The sequence below is a fragment of the Phocoena sinus genome, chromosome 20, assembly GCF_008692025.1.
Source record: "Phocoena sinus isolate mPhoSin1 chromosome 20, mPhoSin1.pri, whole genome shotgun sequence".
NCBI lineage: Eukaryota > Metazoa > Chordata > Mammalia > Artiodactyla > Phocoenidae > Phocoena > Phocoena sinus.
In genome coordinates, this window is record NC_045782.1 from 36270372 (window position 1) to 36288382 (window position 18011).

Sequence of the window (18011 nt, forward strand, 5' to 3'; positions counted from 1 at the left end):
CTAGTTAAGAGAGTTGGGGTGGGCAGATATATCTGGTTCTGTTCTCCATCATCAGATGCACCGAAATTAGCCTTCGGTCTTGGTGCTTGTCCAAGATGGGGTGCTATTCAGCTTTAGCCTTAACCTTTGGAACCTATTTCACTGTCACTGCTGGCATTCCTGAGCTCTTTTAAAACCGTATCATTCTTCCCCATGGAAGACACTGAAATTGATAATGCACGTTGAAGTGAAATATGCAATTTTGTTATCTTTAAAAGCCAATTATCACACATTTCTAGATTCAAGGGTTAAGGATAAATTTTTCTCAAGTGATCGTTGAAGCCACAAATGCATGCAGAAATGTCAGGGGAAAAAATATACATAGGCACAACAAATCTTAAGTCTGCTTTCAGAAAATATTCGTAGAGCATTTCTTTAGGAAATACAAAAACACATCAGATGCCTTCAACAAAACTGCATCATATTAGACCTCTAGCCCAGGAGTTGAGGAGATACAGATTGTTACCTTAGTTACCATTACAAAAGAACAAGAGCTTACTAATTTGGTGACAGAATCATTGTCAGCTGTCCTACACTGGCAAAGCCAGTCAAATACCTTGTTCCTTCACTGCCTTCAGTTGAGTTTCAAGCTAATACAGTAAATACAGAAACACTCTTGTCAACTGACAGTGCTCAGGAATAATTGTTTCTGCTTTCCAATGGCATTTGAAAGTTTTGACTACCAATTTTAAATAATGTTTAATAGTTGATTTTTAAGTACTTATTTTCTGGTATAATCTTACATTCCAGAACTCACTCAGATTCAGCTCAACTTGATTTTAACCCTTGGCTATTTAGTGTCTGACCATGTGTACACAGCACATCTTTATAGTCTTTAGCCTGTGGCATTGGGAATCTGTATTACAAGGTAATTATTTTCCTCATAGAGAAAAGGGGGGGGTAGTGCTAGAACAAATCGCTACTCCAAAATAATTTGGTGGAATTGAAACTCTGAAATCCAAATTTCTGCAATGGCTCCAAATCCTGAACTATGTATGGAGCTGAGTTCTGTTTGAGATCAAATTTATCTGATCAAGTCATACTAATCTGATGTGCAAGTTGGGCCTTCTCATGGACATCATGAGGATGTTCTCATTTAAAACTCAGAACTGATAGGAATGAACTAAGTCCAGGCTCAGTGTTTTCCCCTCTGCTAGAATTTATTTTTTTTATTTTTATTTATTTCTATTTTTGGCTGCATTGCTGCGCGTGGGCTTTCTCTAGTTGCGGTGCGCGGGCTTCTCATTGTGGTGGCTTCTCTTGTTGCGGAGCACAGGCTCTAGGTGTGCAGGCTCAGTAGTTGTGGCACGCAGGTTCGGTAGTTGTGGCGCACAGGCTTAGTTGCTCCATGGCAAGAGGGGTCTTCCTGGACCAGGGCTCGAAACCATGTCCCCTGCATTGGCAGGTGGATTCCTAACCACTGCACCACCAGGGAAGTCCCCTCTGCTAGAATTTGATTGAAATACAAATACCACTACCAGGCCAGCATTCAGCTTATTAAAGGAAGGAGTCTTGGCTTCCTTCACCTTGCCTTTTAGCAATAGGTAGAGACACCCTGGTGTTCTGATATGTGGTAAGAAGTTTGATATAGGAGCTTAAGGTCCTCAGACAACTGTCAGTCTCTGATCTGCACATCACCTTGGTTTGACTGTCCAGCAATGAGGTTTTCTCCAAAAGTTGCTGCTTTCCTAGCCGATGTGTTCAGGGTTGCTTATCTCTCGTACGGATGACTTTTAATCGACTTTGGCCTTGGGCACTCCCCGTTGAGTAAATTGATGAATATTGAAAGCAAATGAAATGTGAAATAAAATCATCCTGCTGGGATGAAAGGCATAGTTGGCCCTGCTCTATGGGGCAAGTAGAGTAAGGAGTCGGTTTCTAAGGCTTTTTTTTTTGCTTAGGCCAGTTAGGTGGCAGAACTCTGAGGCAAGGCTGAAATGTTAGGTTTACAATCATGCTGACTGGTTTTTGTTGATACTAAATAGCTTGTGTTAATTCACCAGCAGGTCTGAGTCTGCATTCTGACCTTACTGGTTTGCATGTGATTTACCAAAGTACTACTTGTGATAGTACCAAAGCCATTGTTTACCCCACATGGATTTTAAAATCCTAGTTGACTTTGACCAATCCTGCCCTGTTTACTGTTTGCATAGTCACAGGTCAGGCTGGACTACTTTGGGGCCTGGCTCTGGGACATGGGCCCACAGTTTCAGTTACTGCTTCAGCCCCTAGCTGAAGACTGGAAGGCTTATTAAGACAACTGAATTAGCCTCATTAAATCTGTGTTTAAAACAAAAGGCAGAGCCCCAACTCTTGGTCTTTTCTCCACCTCTCCCCAAGTGAACTAGGTTTTGCTTCCTTGGTTGAAACAGCATTTGGAATTAAGTAACAAATACTGTACAACCTATTCCATTCTGCAGTTAGACTGGAAAAGAACCAGCTTTAAGACTTTTATTGATATTGCTGCACACTCAAAAAGGAAGACAAGGATTTCTATCCAACTGATTTTGAAAACACACTTCTTCACAAAGGCCCATACTCTCACTCCACTGGAGACAACTTGTACACTAGATTCTGATTCTCAACTAATTCAGGCAGACATGAACTTTCAAAGAAATCCTAGACAGAAAAAGGACCAGAACTCAAATCACGTGTTAAGTTTCACACGTATCGCCAGAGTCCCCACATGCTCACTCTCTTACTCTATAAAGTTCAGAACTAGACGGAGGCTAACTGACCTCTGTGGGAGAAGTAAAAGTGAAAGAGGTTCTTGGTGCACTGACAAAAGGACAAGTTGAAGGTCTATGGTTCCCTTTCACTTCCCAGATGGATCAGGAATAGGAAAACAAGGCTTAACCACTCATAATAATCAAACACATGGATTTTGCTAGAGAATGCCTACACTTGGTTGGGAAAATGACTTCCAGAGAGGCAGACACCAACCTGGTACCCATTTTTGTACATGGATAGTATCAAGGAAATGGGCTCTTGCTGGTAGTGCCCTAAAACTATATATTTAGTCTGAGTTTCTGAAGCTGTTGCCCTAGGTCAGTCCCTACTGGATGAGGTAGAACTATGGTGGTGGGGATGTTCTTTTTTCTGCAAGGCACTTGTTTTCCAGCTATGTGCCAAACAGATCTGAAGAGCAGCAAGGTCTGGTGTAGCTGTGGGTGGTCAAAGCAGGGATGAAGGCAGCCTAAGGAAGGCAGGACTCCATGGAAAGTACCTCCTCATTCACTGGCTGTTTTTAATTGCTGTTCAGCTTTCCCTAGGAAGGGCAAGAAGTCAGCCGTGGAGGCCAGGTCTTGATGACACTGAGCATGTCTCTAGATCTCTACTTTCCCTCAGTTCTGTATTTTTTCTATTTTTGTTGATTCTGAAATAGCCCTGGCTTCACTGGTGAGATCGTATGTGGGGCAGAGATTGAAACAGTGGATCTGGGACTTCCTTGGCAGTCCAGTGGTTAGGACTCTGTGCTTCCACTGCAGGGGGCACGGGTTCAATCCCTGGTCAGGGAACTAAGATCCCACAGGCCATGTGGTGCAGCCTTAAAAAAAAAAACCACAATGGGGCTTTCCCTGGTGGCGCAGAGGTTGGGAGTCCGCCTGCCGATGCAGGGGACGTGGGTTCGTGCCCCATGGTCTGGAAGATCCCACATGCCGCGAAGCGGCTGGGCCCGTGAGCCATGGCCGCTGGGCCTGCACGTCCGGAGCCTGTGCTTCGCAACGGGAGAGGCCGCAACAGTGAGAGGCCCGCGTACCGCAAAAAAACCCCAAACACAATGGATCTGTTTCCGTCGCCTTACATGATTTAAAATGTGTGGGAAAATCAGTTTGAATGACGCCTAGGACTAAAGTCAAGACAAAGCAAGCCTTCGACCCCTACCCAATCACGTCACCCAGAAGTTTGGTCCTGAGGTCTGCTCATCTCCCTGCGAAATCTAGGACCTCGTCTCACTTCCTGTCTCAGGTGTAGCAGCCTTCACAGTCCTTACTTGAGGTCTCGTATCTTCTTCCTGCCAGAAAAAGCCTTGAAGCTGGAACACCCACTCCACCTGCCAACAGCAAAAAGAGGTCAGCCCCACAGCAGTGCTGACCAACTTGGCCCAAAGCCCCAGCTAATCAGCAAGCTCCCAGACACAACTGTACATTTCTCCATAAGGGGACATGGGGGAAGGGGGTGACCAAAACACACTTTCTCAGACCAGAGGCAACACTAGCAAAGGGGAAGGTGAGAGGACTTTTTCTTAAAATCTTTAAAATCTGTTTGAAAAGTTGCAAAACAAGATAAAAGTTACAGCCTAATTGTGTACTAAACAAAAATATACACATTTCTAGAAAGTATACAAAAACATTACTCTGAATTTTACTTGTCACAGTTTTCTGTATATAACTTGTATTTTTTATCAGCATAAATTAGTTTTTCTGACTTAATTTTTAGCCTTTTTTTAAAGAATCTTCGTTTTATTTGGCTTACAGTCGTAAGTTAATTACTAATTAGGAAAGAGCTCTTGTTTGATAGGACCAACCCGTTCCAACTAGATGGGGGGGCAAAAGCCATTGTAAATTGAAACAAAAAAGAACTCAGTGTTATTCCCAGAATTCTATTCACCCCATAGGATAAACTCTAGTAGCATCATTAAAGGACTGGGCTAAGCCAGGTCATACAGTGGTACATGGGGAGTTCAAGATCACAGGTTTCATGAGGAGGATCACAGCTTCCAGTCCTAAACGTCATCTGGTAATCTCACAGAGACTGCCAGGTGGGCATTCATTACTTGGACATTTGTTAGGTACCTACCCCTAGATGCGCACGTGGCTGTTCCAGCAACCGTCCAGTACCTTAAAGCATTCAACTCTTTACAGGCTTTTTGTATTATTTTGAGGGAGAACAGATTCTGGTCACCTCAGCTGGAGAGATTTCAAATGCCTTAAACCCTGGGGTCTAGCTTTCTGTTCTCTGGTTCCGTGGCCCTGCTGTTACAGTGGAGTACTTGGCGTGTGCTGGTCCTGTAGATCTCTTGGGTTTCTGCCATCACCGTCATCACTGCGACTACGCTCCAAAGCTCTGCACCCCCTTGGTAGGTGGGGCCACCAGAGAAATAACAGCACAATCAATATTAAAAATGCAGTTTGCCACAGGAAGACAGGTAAGGAGCTGGGCCAGGTGACAACACCCACATAGTCTAGCCCTACGAGAAAGGCCAAAAAGGATTCTGAATCCTGCGTCTAAAAGGATTCAGCTGGCAAACCCTACAGAAAGGTACATAACCCCTGTTTGGAAGCTTTAATACAGTATTTAAGACTTCTGTCTTTCTAAATTCTTCACTGTCAGCCTCCTCTGCTCTCCACCCACTTTCCCCTAAGAGCTCTGCCTTAGCCACACAATGGCCAGTCCTCTCCTCATGGGGCCTGTTTCCTTTACTCTCAATTTAAATTCAAAATAGGGAAAAACTGCACTTGAGAATAAATCATCCATTTTATTTTATTTTATTTTGTCATGTGCTCACAGCATCTCTCTCTCCTCTCCCTGGCAGGTCACAGAGATAAATTAAAAATAAAATCTACAAGGAAAATAATTTATAAAAGCACTTCCCAGGCTCGTGCCTTCTATCCCTACTGCTCAGTTAGAATGCCTCCCCACCTAAGCAGGGAGGAGAATCAGTGCTTCCCCACTTCAACTCATTCCTGCTAGCCTGGGGCAGACAATGCTCCAGACCCAGGCCGAGGTGGGGACAGCAGTGGCAACAGTTAGAGACACTGTGGTCCTGGAACCACCTGGCCACCTTGGCGCTCCCCTCTCTGCCTCCCCCAGGCGGTCCTCCAGGAGCCCTTGCTAAACTGGGGGTGTGGAGAAGCTGCCTGTGGCCAAGAGCCTGAGGGAGGGGTACCCTCAGCCCCCGTTACATGCACTTCTCATTCTCCTAAAAAGAAACCCAAAAAAGAAAGACAGAGACCTCGGGACAGAGGGGAAAAATCCCAAGTGTTCACACGGTTACACGGAGTCTTTATGGCAAAGAGAACATTTAGCAGCTTTGAATATTGGTATCTCCTTTTTACTCAACACAAGCATTCTAGACCCTATAAGTGAAACAGGGCTCAAGCCCTAAAAAAATCAAAGCGCAAGAAACTCTAAGAGGACTAGTTTTTGTTGTTGCTGCTGGGTTTTGTAGGTTTTTGTCTTTCCAGTGACAAAGCCCAGTTGTTGGTAGGGGAGGCCTGAGGGAAGGGTCACTCCCCAGTGTTGTGCTGAATACTGCCTGGCTTCTCCACATCATCCCCCTGCCTCAGAGCAGCTCCCAGGAGGCCGCAGGCCCAGCCCTGTGGGCACTGCCAGCACCCCAGCTCCAGAAGAGCTCCAGGCAGCTGGTGAGGGGCGGGGGCACACGGGTGGGAAGAGAACAGCATTCGCATGCAGGCTCTGATGGAGACGTGGGAGCCTCAGCTCAGGGGTGACTGGGCACAGAGGAAGATGTATGGCAGGGCAGTGAGTGACATGCTTGGTGTTGGGGCTGCTGCAGCATGAGGCCTCACGACCCCTGCCTGTTGACTCTACCCTTGGATCCTAACCCTCCAAGCCAGTGTCGGGTCCCAGGGGCTCCCCTCTGATGGAAACCTCACAGGAGATATCATCCGAGAGCTCCCCGTCAGGGATGCCAAAGTGCAGGAGCAGGAAGAGTTCACAGGCCCCTCTCAGAACCGACTCCGTGTTCCACCCCTCCCCTAGGCTAAAGTGGGGTTTACTCACACCAGTAATCTAGTCCCCTCTAAAACCTGCTGCCTGGAATCCTGGCCAGAGCCAACTTAACCTGCCCTCTGATTTTCTTCCCGCTTTGATTTTTCTGGGTTTTCTGTTTTCCTTCCTTCCTTCCTTCCTTCCTTCCTTCCTTCCTTCCAGGAATGAGACTTTCTACTACTTTCCTCTCCTCTCACAAGTCCCTTACTTTCCCTTTTTCGGCCTCCAGCAATGCCAGCACCACCCTTCCCTCAAAGGAAAGGGGTAGGGGTGAGGACCCTGTCCACCCAAACAGTCTGGCCACTTCCACCCCCCTCAGTGGGGGAAGCTGAGCCAGACAGCGCCTGCGCCTGCCTCTTCCTGTCCACTGACCCGCAGTCATCCCATCTGAGATCTATTGGATAAGAAGGCATTAAAGTCCCCGCTGTAGGTCCAGGTCCAGGCCCAGCCCTTCTCCAGTTTCCATCTCGGTGAGCGTCAACCCCCTTCCTCCCCAGGCTCACTTTCTCCGGTCCTTCGGCTTCCTCTCCTGCCGCCGGGCCTGCTGGTCAGCCAAGGTGCGGGGAATGAGGAGGACGCTGCCATCCCCGGCATACTGCAGCGCATACTGACTGGGCGAGTAGGGCCGCCCGTTCTCATCCCGCAGCCGCCCAAACACTTCCTGGTACAAGCTCTGGACCTTCTGCTTCATCTGCCGCAGGGACCGGAGGAACTCAACCTTCTCCCGCAGCAGCCGGGCTTTATCGCGCTGCAGGTCCTCCACATCCCGCTCCAGGTTCAGGATGGTGTCCAGCTTGCGCTTGCGGCAGTTCTGCGCCGCCATCTTGTTCTTGCCACGGCGCCGGATGTCACGGATGAGGCTCAGCTGGGCTTCGCTCAGCTGGTACTTGGACAGCAGCTCGTTGAACTCCTCCACAGGCAGGTTGATGATCTTGTCGTTGGTGAAAGGGATCTTCATGGCTCGGGCTCGATGCTCATCCCGGCTCATCTGTTTGTCCAGGAAGTCAGCCTGCTTCTCCTTGCTGCCCTTCTTGAGGGTGCTGGGTGGTGGCAGGTCAGCAGAGTCGAGGGCACTGGGCGCCATGTTGTATGTGTGGTTGTGGCCCACATGCTCCAAATAGGGCAGGCAGGAGAGCTGAGCTGGGTCCTGGTAGCTCATGCGGCAGAACTTGGAATACTCGGGCTGGTAGCCCACAGCGCCCTCGGCCTCTTCCAGATCCAAGGTCTCAGAGTCAGAACTGTAGCCAACTGCACCTTCCTCAGAAAAGGAGGAAGAGGCTGAGGAAGAAGTAGAGGAAGAGGACGAGGAAGAAGAGGAGGAGGAGGACGAGGAGGAGGAAGAACTACCTTCAGAGCTGCTCAGGGAGGAAGGGCTATGGCTGGAGTCCAAGGAGAGGCCTGAGTCAGAGTCAAATTCCTCTTCGAGCTGGGAGGCCTGCACGGGGTTAAAGCCTTCTTCAATGGCCAGGTCCATCAGGCTGATCTCATCTAGCATGGCTTCATCTAACAGACCCCCGAGTGGGTCAGGCAGCTCAGGGCCCGCTGTGTCATTGGCTGTGCCATTCAGCTGGGGTGGAAAGAAGAGCCCTGCCAGGTTGGTGGAACCAAAGGTGGAGTTGAGGCTGGTGGAATTGCTGGGGACCAGCGGGAGCAGCGTGGAGCTGCCGGCCACAGGCAGGCTCTCCACCTCCGGGCTGAAGAGTGAGAAGTCCTGGCTGCAGCCCCCCAGGGACGCCTGATGCAGGCTGACATTCTGATTGATGGGAGTGTTGGGGGCAAGGCTGTAGTTGGTGCTCAGTGGGTCTCCTGGAGGGGCATCGTACAGGATTTCACTTGTTGATGTGTTCACTTCCATGGCCTGGGAGGGGAGAAGAGCATCACCGTTCACTTAGCGCAGACTCCATCCCCAGGTGTGGCTGGGGGCTCACGATAGCAGGCACCCAACATAGGCACAGCTGCATGGGTGTAAAGGCAAGAGACAGGAAACCACAGCCCACAGCATCAGCTCCTGGCCCCGCTTGATCCATCATGCCTGGCAGAGACGGGTTCCTCCCTGTGGACTCCACCCCAAGGCAGGACTGATCAGCTCCAGGTCATGTTTGGCCCAGACTTCCCCATCATGGAGGAGAGGAAAAAAGCACCTAACACTGCAGAATCAGCACAGTGAAAAGTACACCCAGCCTTGGAGTAAGAAAGCATAGCTGCACCACTTGCTGTAAGACCAGGAGCATTTCACTCAGTCTCTCTTTGAGATTCAGTGTCCTCACGTTTAAAATAATAAAGGGCTGACTAGATGATCCCGAGGGCCAAGTGAGATGACAATGGCTGTAAAGCACTACAATAATGTCAGCTTTTATTAATGCTAAACCTAGGCAACACCCAGCCCAGTGATTATCTGCCTGAAGGGAAAGAAGGAGGCGCACCTAGGAGGCAGGCCTGCTTTAGAAGCCTCAGCCCCGGGGCTTTAACCCAAACCCCAATCCTGACTCCACCACCTACTGACACGTGGACAGTTACCTCTCAGTGTCCCCACTTTCCTATGGATCAGAAAGGTGTTACTCTCTCTTTTCCCAGAAGTGGAAAAGCAACTGAGTATGAAGACACCCCACACAAAGTCCGAGAAGTTTGTGCCTGGTTCTGATAATCCTACCTGCATTTCCATGATGGACATGAGATCTTGCCACTGCTGTTCCAAATCAAATGGAGACTCTGTCCCCGTCAGGAGAGGAGACAAAAGATTGTTTTGAAGACCTGGGGGCTCACTCTCACTAGGCACTGCTTCTGTTATGCTGGAAATGTCTGCTGGAAACTAGGGCAAAACACAGAGGGTTTAACAGGGGAGGAGGAAAGACCACCTTCTGCTTTCCTCCCCGAGACTACCACCTGAGGTTCTGTTTCTTCCTTCCTCTGAATTCACCCCCAGCAGCCAGGACAAGGCCAACACCAAAAGCCGGCCCCTCAGGCAGCCACAGAGAGACACACTGTGTGCAGGCTGCCCTGCTGACTCAGTGGGCTCTCCCTGGAGTCCTGCTCACCTCAGCATTCTCCCCAAAGGGGCAGGTGGCCTCCAGCAGCCTAAGGCACTCTTCCAAGGACAGGGCTGTCTGGTCCTCCCCACCAGGCACCTGTGGCAACAGCAACTGTTAAGTCTGACTGACCCGGGCCTTGGCTGCCTGTGGGCCAAAGCCCCTTCCCCAGCCTTTCCAAGGGGAAGCTTGAGGGAGGCCCTGCATGGTTGCAGGCCTACACTCTCCCTCCGTTCCCAGGCTGTCGGCTGGCCCTGAGTCCCAAACTCCAGGGGAGAAGAGAGTGGGGGGTTCTGACGCAAGCAGAAAGCCGCTAGGTGCTCTGCCTCCCATGTGCTGCTCGTTACCAAGGCGCGGCCCCTCCGCTGCTGCTGCTCTTCTACTCCCGCTTCCTCAGCCACCACTGTGACTTAGAGACCCCAACCCAAGATACACATTCAGGCCCATCCCACAGGCACAACCTGCCTTCTCTAAAGAGAAGTTTCTAGAAGTGGGCAGAGGCAGGAGTACCTGTGCAGGGAAGCTCTCCCCAGTCTCTCCATCCACTAGCAGGTTTCGCGCCAGAGCTTCTGCACCCTCGCCTGGCCAGGTGTCCTCCTGCTCTGCTCCACCTTGCAGCTCCTTATCCACATCCTGCTCCTTCTGGCGATGACTGTAGTCAAAAATCTCACGCCCAGCCCCCAGGTCAATATCCTGTCGCCAAAGGATGTCAATCAGATCTATGTCCTAGAAGACAGAGCATCGTGACTTTAGCTCTGGGGTCCAGGGGCCCCTCCCTGTCCTGCCCCTCAGAGGTTAGCATCACCCCAACTTCTCCCGGGTGGGGCCCCTCCCAATCTACACCTGCCAGACTCTACCCTCTGTCCCCTCCGTACCAGCACGGCTTCATTCATCCATTTCCAGACACCAGCCTCCAAAAAAAAAAAAGCTAGCGAAAACCACTAGCACAACCATCACCATACCGGTCTGCGGGCTTAGGATCTGGACCAGAGGCACAGCCAGGCCAAAAGGCAGGGCCACCTTACCACTACTTAAGAAGAAAGGGGGAAGCAGGAGACACTTCTCATTTCGGGAATGGGAATCCCTTAAAACGTGGTTTGTAGAAAGCTGGCCGTGGCAAGCAAGAGTGAACTGTCAAGCAAAACTGCTTCGCAGTGGCCAGGCTTGCATCAGCCTGTGGTGCCATTTCGTTTGCATAAAGGGGTGGGGTGGGCTGGAGAGGGAACCCCTGCATTTGCAACCACCTGATGCAACCAATGACACGGCAGGCCATCCAGCCCTTCCCACAGCCGTTCCCCCTTCCCTGGGTGAGGCAGGAGTAAGGCTGAACACCCACAATTCAGTCCAGGCTCACCTCAAGATCCATCCCTGCCACAACAGAATGCCCACTCTCAGCTGATCCCAGCAAGCTGCCTCAATCCCCGGAGAGCCTCAGGCAGTCAGGTGATCCTCACTGGACACCCCACCCCTGCCAAGGCCAGCCCCACGGTGTCCCCACAAACCAGTGCTCTCACTCCCTTACCACACCCCAGGACTCACTGACTCCCATCAGGCAACCCACTCAAGGACATAGCCCCCATCACTGCCCAGCCACAACTGCCGCCCCGGGCACCAAAATGCCTCCCTCTCTCTCTACGCTGGCGGCTCCTGATGAGTTCCGGCTCCACCTGCTACCCCCAATGAGTTCCGGCTCCACCTGCTACCCCCAATGCCACCAGCGTACAACCCCAATAAATACGAGGCGTTCAGGTTTCCTGTACATGCCACCCCCTGCAGTTAGAGAAACCCTAAACTGTTGCCTTCCAGTCAGAGATTTAAAGGCAGACACTTTCCAGAAAGAAGTATCCTTAGCTTAGACCCACCTCCCTAGCTCTGACCAGGTATCCCTCTCCCACAGTAAGCCTCCCTGATCCTAAGACCTCCCAGGTGTACCTCTCCCTGCAGTCTCCCCACATATACCAACCTGAACAGAAGCCCTGGACCCAGGAGCAGAGGGGGGCTGGGCCACCCGGTGACCAGCCACCAAAGAGTTAAGGGGCCGGCTCCCTTTGGCATGGCCCCCACCACTGTGAGAGCTGCGGTCCAGGCGGGTCATGGTGTGCGAGATGAGCCCCAGGGCAGCTGGTGCCGGGCAGCCGGACAGGGGGCTCCAAGGAGCTCTTGGCTCGCAGGGAGCACACCAGGCTGGAAGGGTGGCCCCTTGCTAGCTCCGAGGGGCCCAAGGAGGGTGCCCCGCCCGTGCTGCTGCCTGGGCGGCCCAGCCCAGCCCCCTTCCTCCATCCTGGAGCAGCCCCCTCCCACCTCACAACCCCAGTTCCACTCAGGCGCCCGGCAGCCCCCACCCTGAGCTCACCGCAGAGGCTGCAGTGAGATGGGACTCCCACCCCATGCTCCGTGCTCAAGCTGCAGAGGAAAGCAAGCTCCCTCCTGGGCCTATCCTCCCGCTCCTCCCTCTCTCCCCCTCCCCACGCCCCCCAAACTTGTTACCTAGGCTGCAGCAAGGAGCCAATCCCCTCCCCCTCCCACCCCGCAGGTCACTGCTGAGGCTGCAGAGAGCCAATCCCCTCCCCCAGGTCAGCAGCTGGGCTGCGGAAAGAGCCAATCCCCTCCCACTGTCGTTACCTAGGCTGCGACGAGAGCCAATCTCCTCCCCCAAGTCTCCGCTGGAGATGCGGAAGGAGCCAATCCCCTCCCACCGCCTGTTACCTAGCTGCAGCCGGGAGCCAATCTCTGCACCAAGGCAGCTGGAGAAGCTGCCGCAAGGAACCAGCCCATCCCCGGCCGCCTCCGTCTCCTCAAGGAGACGCACCCAGGGGCGGGCAGCCCCACCCAGCCCAGTCAGCCAGCCGGGGTGGCGCAGTGAGAGCGCCCTGGGGGGAAGGGGTGCCACTCTCCCTCCTGTCGCATCCTGCTTACCCAGCCCACTCAGGACTGGGACTCAGGACTGGGCAGACACTCACTCCTCCCACAGCTTCTCCGGGAATCTAAGTTCTTCCCTGGAAGTGTAAGGAGTTTTCCCGTTCCTCAGGAGGGCTGTGGCCAGTCGTCCTCAAGCCCAAGGCTCAAAAAGCTAGCCTGGGCAGGAACCCAGTGCACCCAGATCCACTGGGAACCAGGGGCTTTGTCACCCTACAACAAGCTAGACAAGAGGAAGGGGGAAATCCATCTGCACAAATGCAGGGATGTCACAGTGCCGGCCAGGCCTAGCCCCAGGCAAGAGGAGGGAGACAGGAGCCAGAACGCCAGCACTGAAGGAGACAGGTGCTCCGCAACGTCCTGGACACAAACATGTCCCCCCCACCCCCCACTTTCTTTTTACCCCAGGCTTTGTTCAAGAGCCATCTCTGCCTGAGCCCCGGCTTACATCTCTCAAGCAGGAAGAATGCCCCTGACAGAACCAGGGTCACAATTCTGGCTCCCATTCTCACTGCTGCTCCCCTTGAGCCTAAGGTCAGGTCAGGGACAGCATGTTCTCCTTGGTCGCAGAGTGCTCCTCCTCGCCTGCAAAGAGCTGTACACAGGCCACCCCCCTCTCTGGGCAGAGTGCCAACCTCGAGGGGAATCCTATCCCTGACAAGGGCCTGGGCTATAGCTGTCCATCGAACAGGCCTGGCAGCAGGGGAGTGCTGCCACCCAGGGATAATACCAGCTCCAGCAGTGCCTGTCACATGCTCTGGACCTGGGTATTTTTATCCCTGAGTTGCTGAGGAAATAATGTTCTAGACACACAAAAATCCTCCCTTCCCCCATACCCAGCCTGGGCCCCTAACGCTAACCCACCCCCAATCTCCAAAGGGAGCAGTGAAAGCCTGGGGTCAGGGAAAGCACAAACTTCATGAAGATCAAGAAATGGAGGCAAGCAGGGTCAAAGTCCCATCCCATTCCACCCCAACCCATCCAATTACATTGAAAACATCCCATCCCACCCCATCCCAGGAGAGATCCCTGCAGGAAGAGGAATGAAGCTATGCCTGCTGGGTTACCAGCAGCAGGGTTCCCAAGCCCAATTACATCTACCCCTTGAGGAGCTACCGTGGGTGGGATGATGGAAGAGGAGGCCGGGAGGCATACTTCTTCAGACCACTGTGCCAAGCCTGGAGTCCAGTTGAAGGTAAATAACACAGGAAGCAGAAGAGAGGTGGCACTGTAAGGATCTCAGAAAAGAGGCACCGCAAGGCAAGAAGTGCTCATGACTCCCCCACTCAGGTAGTGCTAGTCTCTCTCAAAGTAGAGCCCATGTGAGCCAGCTAAGCACAGAGCAACCCTGGCACTACTGACATTTGGGGCCAGATCAATCTGTTATTTAGGGGCTGTCCTATGCTTTTTAGGAAGTTCGGCAGCATCCCATGCCTCTCTCCACTAGATGCCAATAACACCTTCTCCAGTTGTGACAACCAAAGCTGTCTCTAGACACTGCCACATGTTCCCTGGTGGACAAAATCATCCCCAGTTGAGGACCACTGGCCCAGAGAAAGCCACATGATTTGACAGTCACTAACATCCAGAGAACCGAGCTCAGGAACAGGCTTCAACGCGGGATGGTAGGCAAAACCTGGTCTGATTGGTATGCAGAAAGAGCCAAGTTCTACAGCATCTGTAAAACTTTTAACATACCTCCACACCCCCTCTTCCCAAACACTCCCCCCATGCACCCCCGCCTCAAGACGCAGCTCTGGAAAACCCAGCCCAGTGCAATCCAGCCTCCTCCTTCCCTAATGGAAGCGACTGAACTGTATCTTTTCCCAAGCTCCGTAAGACTGAGTGGCAAGACAGGTCCAAACGCAGAGCTCAAGGCAGTCTTATCACATTGGTGGGGGAGGGGCAGCAGAAACCATTTAACATGGTTAGAGGCGACTGCACCACCTTCTGCCCAGAACAGTGTGTCAGCCGCTCGTCAGTTCAGACCTCTGACAGCTCAGAGCAAGCTGCCTTCAGCAGCAGAATGCAGTTTCTCTTCTAGTTCCCATCCATCCCTCCCGTCCCTACTCGCTGCAGTGGGCCTTCAGCAAAGAATGGGAGCCTCGGCCCTCTCCTGGCCAAGAATAACTATCTAAATCTACCCCTTGGCCCAGACCCAGGAGAGGAGACTTATCAGGACCTTACCACCACAACAGGCCTGACCACAAAGGAGGAGAACTTCAGAATACATATGTGTGTTTTGATGTGGGGGGAGGTACAAGGCAACAGTCCACAAAATATTTGTGTCTTAGCAACGAACATACACCGCATCAAAGCCCATCATAACATGACTCCCTCCCCCACCCCGGGCCTCCAGGAGTCATGTTGAAATCCAAGCAGTAAACACACAGGCATGTTCTAAGGACCTCCCACTGCCCTGACAGTTCATTTAGAGGTGGGTCAATGGTTCAACACAAGGAAATGCTCCCAACCCAAAATCTTAGTCAGACAATCTAGCCCACTCCTATCCCAGAACAATGCCTGAGACCCCCCGGAACCTCTCTGGTTCTTTACAGGGCTTACTACTATTACTACACTCCTTCAGGACCAGCCCACCCCCGCAACCCCAGACCCTTCCCACCCTCCCCTCCACGTCGCCACTAACCTCTTTGGTTAAGTCTCCACTGACTGGAGGGGCTACAGCCCCCAAATCCTCCAAATCTTCACTGAATCCCTGCTCCGTTTCGCTTTCTCGCACCCCGTTGTCTGGGCCTGTCACATCTTGGAGACCACTGGAACTCTCGAGGGCGAGGCCCGAGCTGGGCTGGCTGCCAGAGACAGACCCCTCCGGATCCCGGTGGACCAGCCAGGCGTTAACCTCAGTGGTTGGCACCTGGAACCTGTCCAGGGCCCTCACCTGACTGAGGAGCCGCCGGGCAGTGAAGTAATTGTCCAGGTCTATGCTCTTGGGGTGGATACCATAGCCATCCAAGGTATTCCTCAGGTTGTGGAACTGGGTCTGAGTATAGGCAGAACTGGGCCCCAGGATGATCTCCCGGAGCGGGGGGAGCTGCGAGGTCAGGTAAGTATCCACGTCCACCCGCACCCCGATCAAACTCAGCAGAATGGTGAACTGGAGGAGTCCTTCCGTTAAGTATTTCTTCAGAGAAAGCATTGCTGAAGGACCAGAATGTTTATGCTTTTTGGTTTTTAAATCTTCCAAAAGACAAATCAAGGCCACTGCTCTGCTGCTCCAGCCAGCAAGTTACCCTCCTCAGTGCCAAACCCTGTACCCCACCCTGGCAGAACACAGGGGCTGAGCTTCCTGACAGCCTCAGAGGAAAGCACACCCCTTGGAGCCAAGGCCACACTCCAGACCACATTCACTTTTCCCTTCTTGACACCTCACCTCTGAAAGTACAACTGTTTCCTAACCCAGTCCAGGCCCTCAGGGCCCACGTGACTTACTGTCTCCACAGTCCACATACAGTCACTTCCTCACTCACATTAGTTGTCCTCTCTGTAAATTTCACTGCAGGTTGTTCTCGGGAACAGGTGATGGATATTTTTTTTCCTTCTCTCTCCTAAGGTTTATTTCCTTTGGCTGGAGCTACAGGCCTTTTTGTCTTGGGTCAGAGTGTCCCGCCTCCTCCACACTTACCAGGGGGGTTTCCAAAGAAACCTGAAATGGGAATCACAAAAGCAACAGGATAAGATTCCATAATTTTCATGCCATGACCAAGGCAGAGGTAGGAAACACATTAAAAGGCCACTTTTATTTTTTATTTAAAAATAAATTAAAAAAAAAATCAGTTATTATACTCCAAGAAAAACAAAACATGAAAACCTGTTACAGACAGAACAACTATGAGAGGAAGGTATTGCTCACAAGGGATCTCAGTTTCTGGATATTAATTCTGCAGTACCCTAAAAGGTAGCTCATTTTGGATAAGCAGATAATGCCCACGGCATCCAAAATACTTTACACGTTGTCTGATTTACCAACCCTCCCCCCACCCCATACACACTATCCAGCTTCTATTTTTAGCGTGAGAAGTCCATTTCCTATCTTAAAGTTTGTTTCTCCTCTCTCAGTAGAAAACTGCCTACAATTCTTGTGCCTTCAAGTTCTAAAAGGGAGGGAGAGATTATTAATGGGTGAGAGAGTAAAAGGACAAGAAGACAACCACCACATCATAGAAAAGAATAATGCCTTTTGTTTTTCCAACTTTAAAATCTGATTTCCCTTTCCTATCACTCTCACATTTTTAAAAAAATGGGGGTACTGACGAGATAGGGGGCCCTGAGGCAGGATTATTAGGTCCAGAATTTGAATAGGCAGTTTTTATTTTCATTCACGTGATCTTCTGATCCAAAGCAGAAGGATATGGCCAAGTCTTCAACCCAGATAGCCAAGTGGGGAGGGAGTAAAGCTGCCTTTCACTTTCTAGTCTCTACTTCTGAGCTTCCATTAACCTCACAAACCACGACATAGCTCTCTCCTGTTCACTGCTGTGACCCATCTACGAACTTCATCCTAAAGGGAAAGAGGGATATATACACATACACACACACACACACACACACACACACGCCCTTATCTGGTTGGAGTAAACATAATTGCGACCCAGAATTCCTGCTTACACTTCCCTCCAGTTCTCACGCAATTTACTACTAAAAACCTCCCAAGAGCCAATTAAGTTCGAGAAACCGGACAAGGTCCCTTAAAGATCGAGTAAGGCCAGGCCTGAGCCCGGTCCCACCCTGCCCCGGATACCCGAGTCCGGCTGGGACCAAGTCGCCATGCCGCTCCTGGCGCCTCGACTTCTAGCCTCTGGGCAGCAGCTAGCAAGTGTACTTTCCCGGCCTTGACCCACCCTGACGGCCAAACCCCACCCCGCCCTCCGCCCTTATGGCCCCACCCCGCTCCCAAGCCTGGGCCTAACACCACGCCTTCTCAGGCCCTCAGCCCTCCCCAGTCCAACCCACCCCGGAGATGCTTTCTCCACCGCCTCTCGGCCCCTCCCTGCCAGGCCCAGGGCCCGGCCCCGACGCGAACTCCGCTCGGCCGCCCGCTCCCGCCTCCTGCCCCTCAGCTCCACCCCGCCGCCCTTCACCCCGTAAGCCTCGGCCCCGCGGCGCTGCGCCCCTCCCGTTAGGGAAAGAAATGTGCTTTATACCCTCTGCTGATCTCGGCGTCCGCCGCTGCCGCCACAGCAGGCGCTCAGCCCGAGGCCAGGCCTTGCCGCCGCCACCGCCGGCCGGCCTACAGCTCGCCAGCCTCCGCTTCCCTCCCCGCCCCCTCCTTCTACC

At 52.1% G+C, this 18011-nt stretch overlaps 1 protein-coding gene across 5 annotated transcripts; it reads right to left on the reverse strand.

The window, feature by feature from the left end:
* Positions 1-279: 279 nt before the first annotated feature.
* Positions 280-18011, reverse strand: NFE2L1 (nuclear factor, erythroid 2 like 1). 5 transcript variants are annotated; one of them, XM_032617954.1, is made up of 6 exons: positions 17879-18011; positions 15364-16380; positions 10311-10493; positions 9810-9899; positions 9425-9583; positions 280-8632 (listed from the first exon to the last, which is right to left on the reverse strand). In XM_032617954.1, exons 2-6 carry the CDS (start codon positions 15871-15873, stop codon positions 7274-7276), a joined length of 2301 nt encoding a protein of 766 aa, XP_032473845.1. In that variant the 5' UTR covers positions 15874-16380; positions 17879-18011; the 3' UTR covers positions 280-7273. The 5 variants fall into 5 exon arrangements, with proteins under 5 accessions (XP_032473845.1, XP_032473843.1, XP_032473844.1 ...); XM_032617952.1 differs by having other exon boundaries at positions 10311-10526; positions 17879-17998; XM_032617953.1 differs by lacking the exon at positions 17879-18011 and adding an exon at positions 17476-17581 and having other exon boundaries at positions 10311-10526.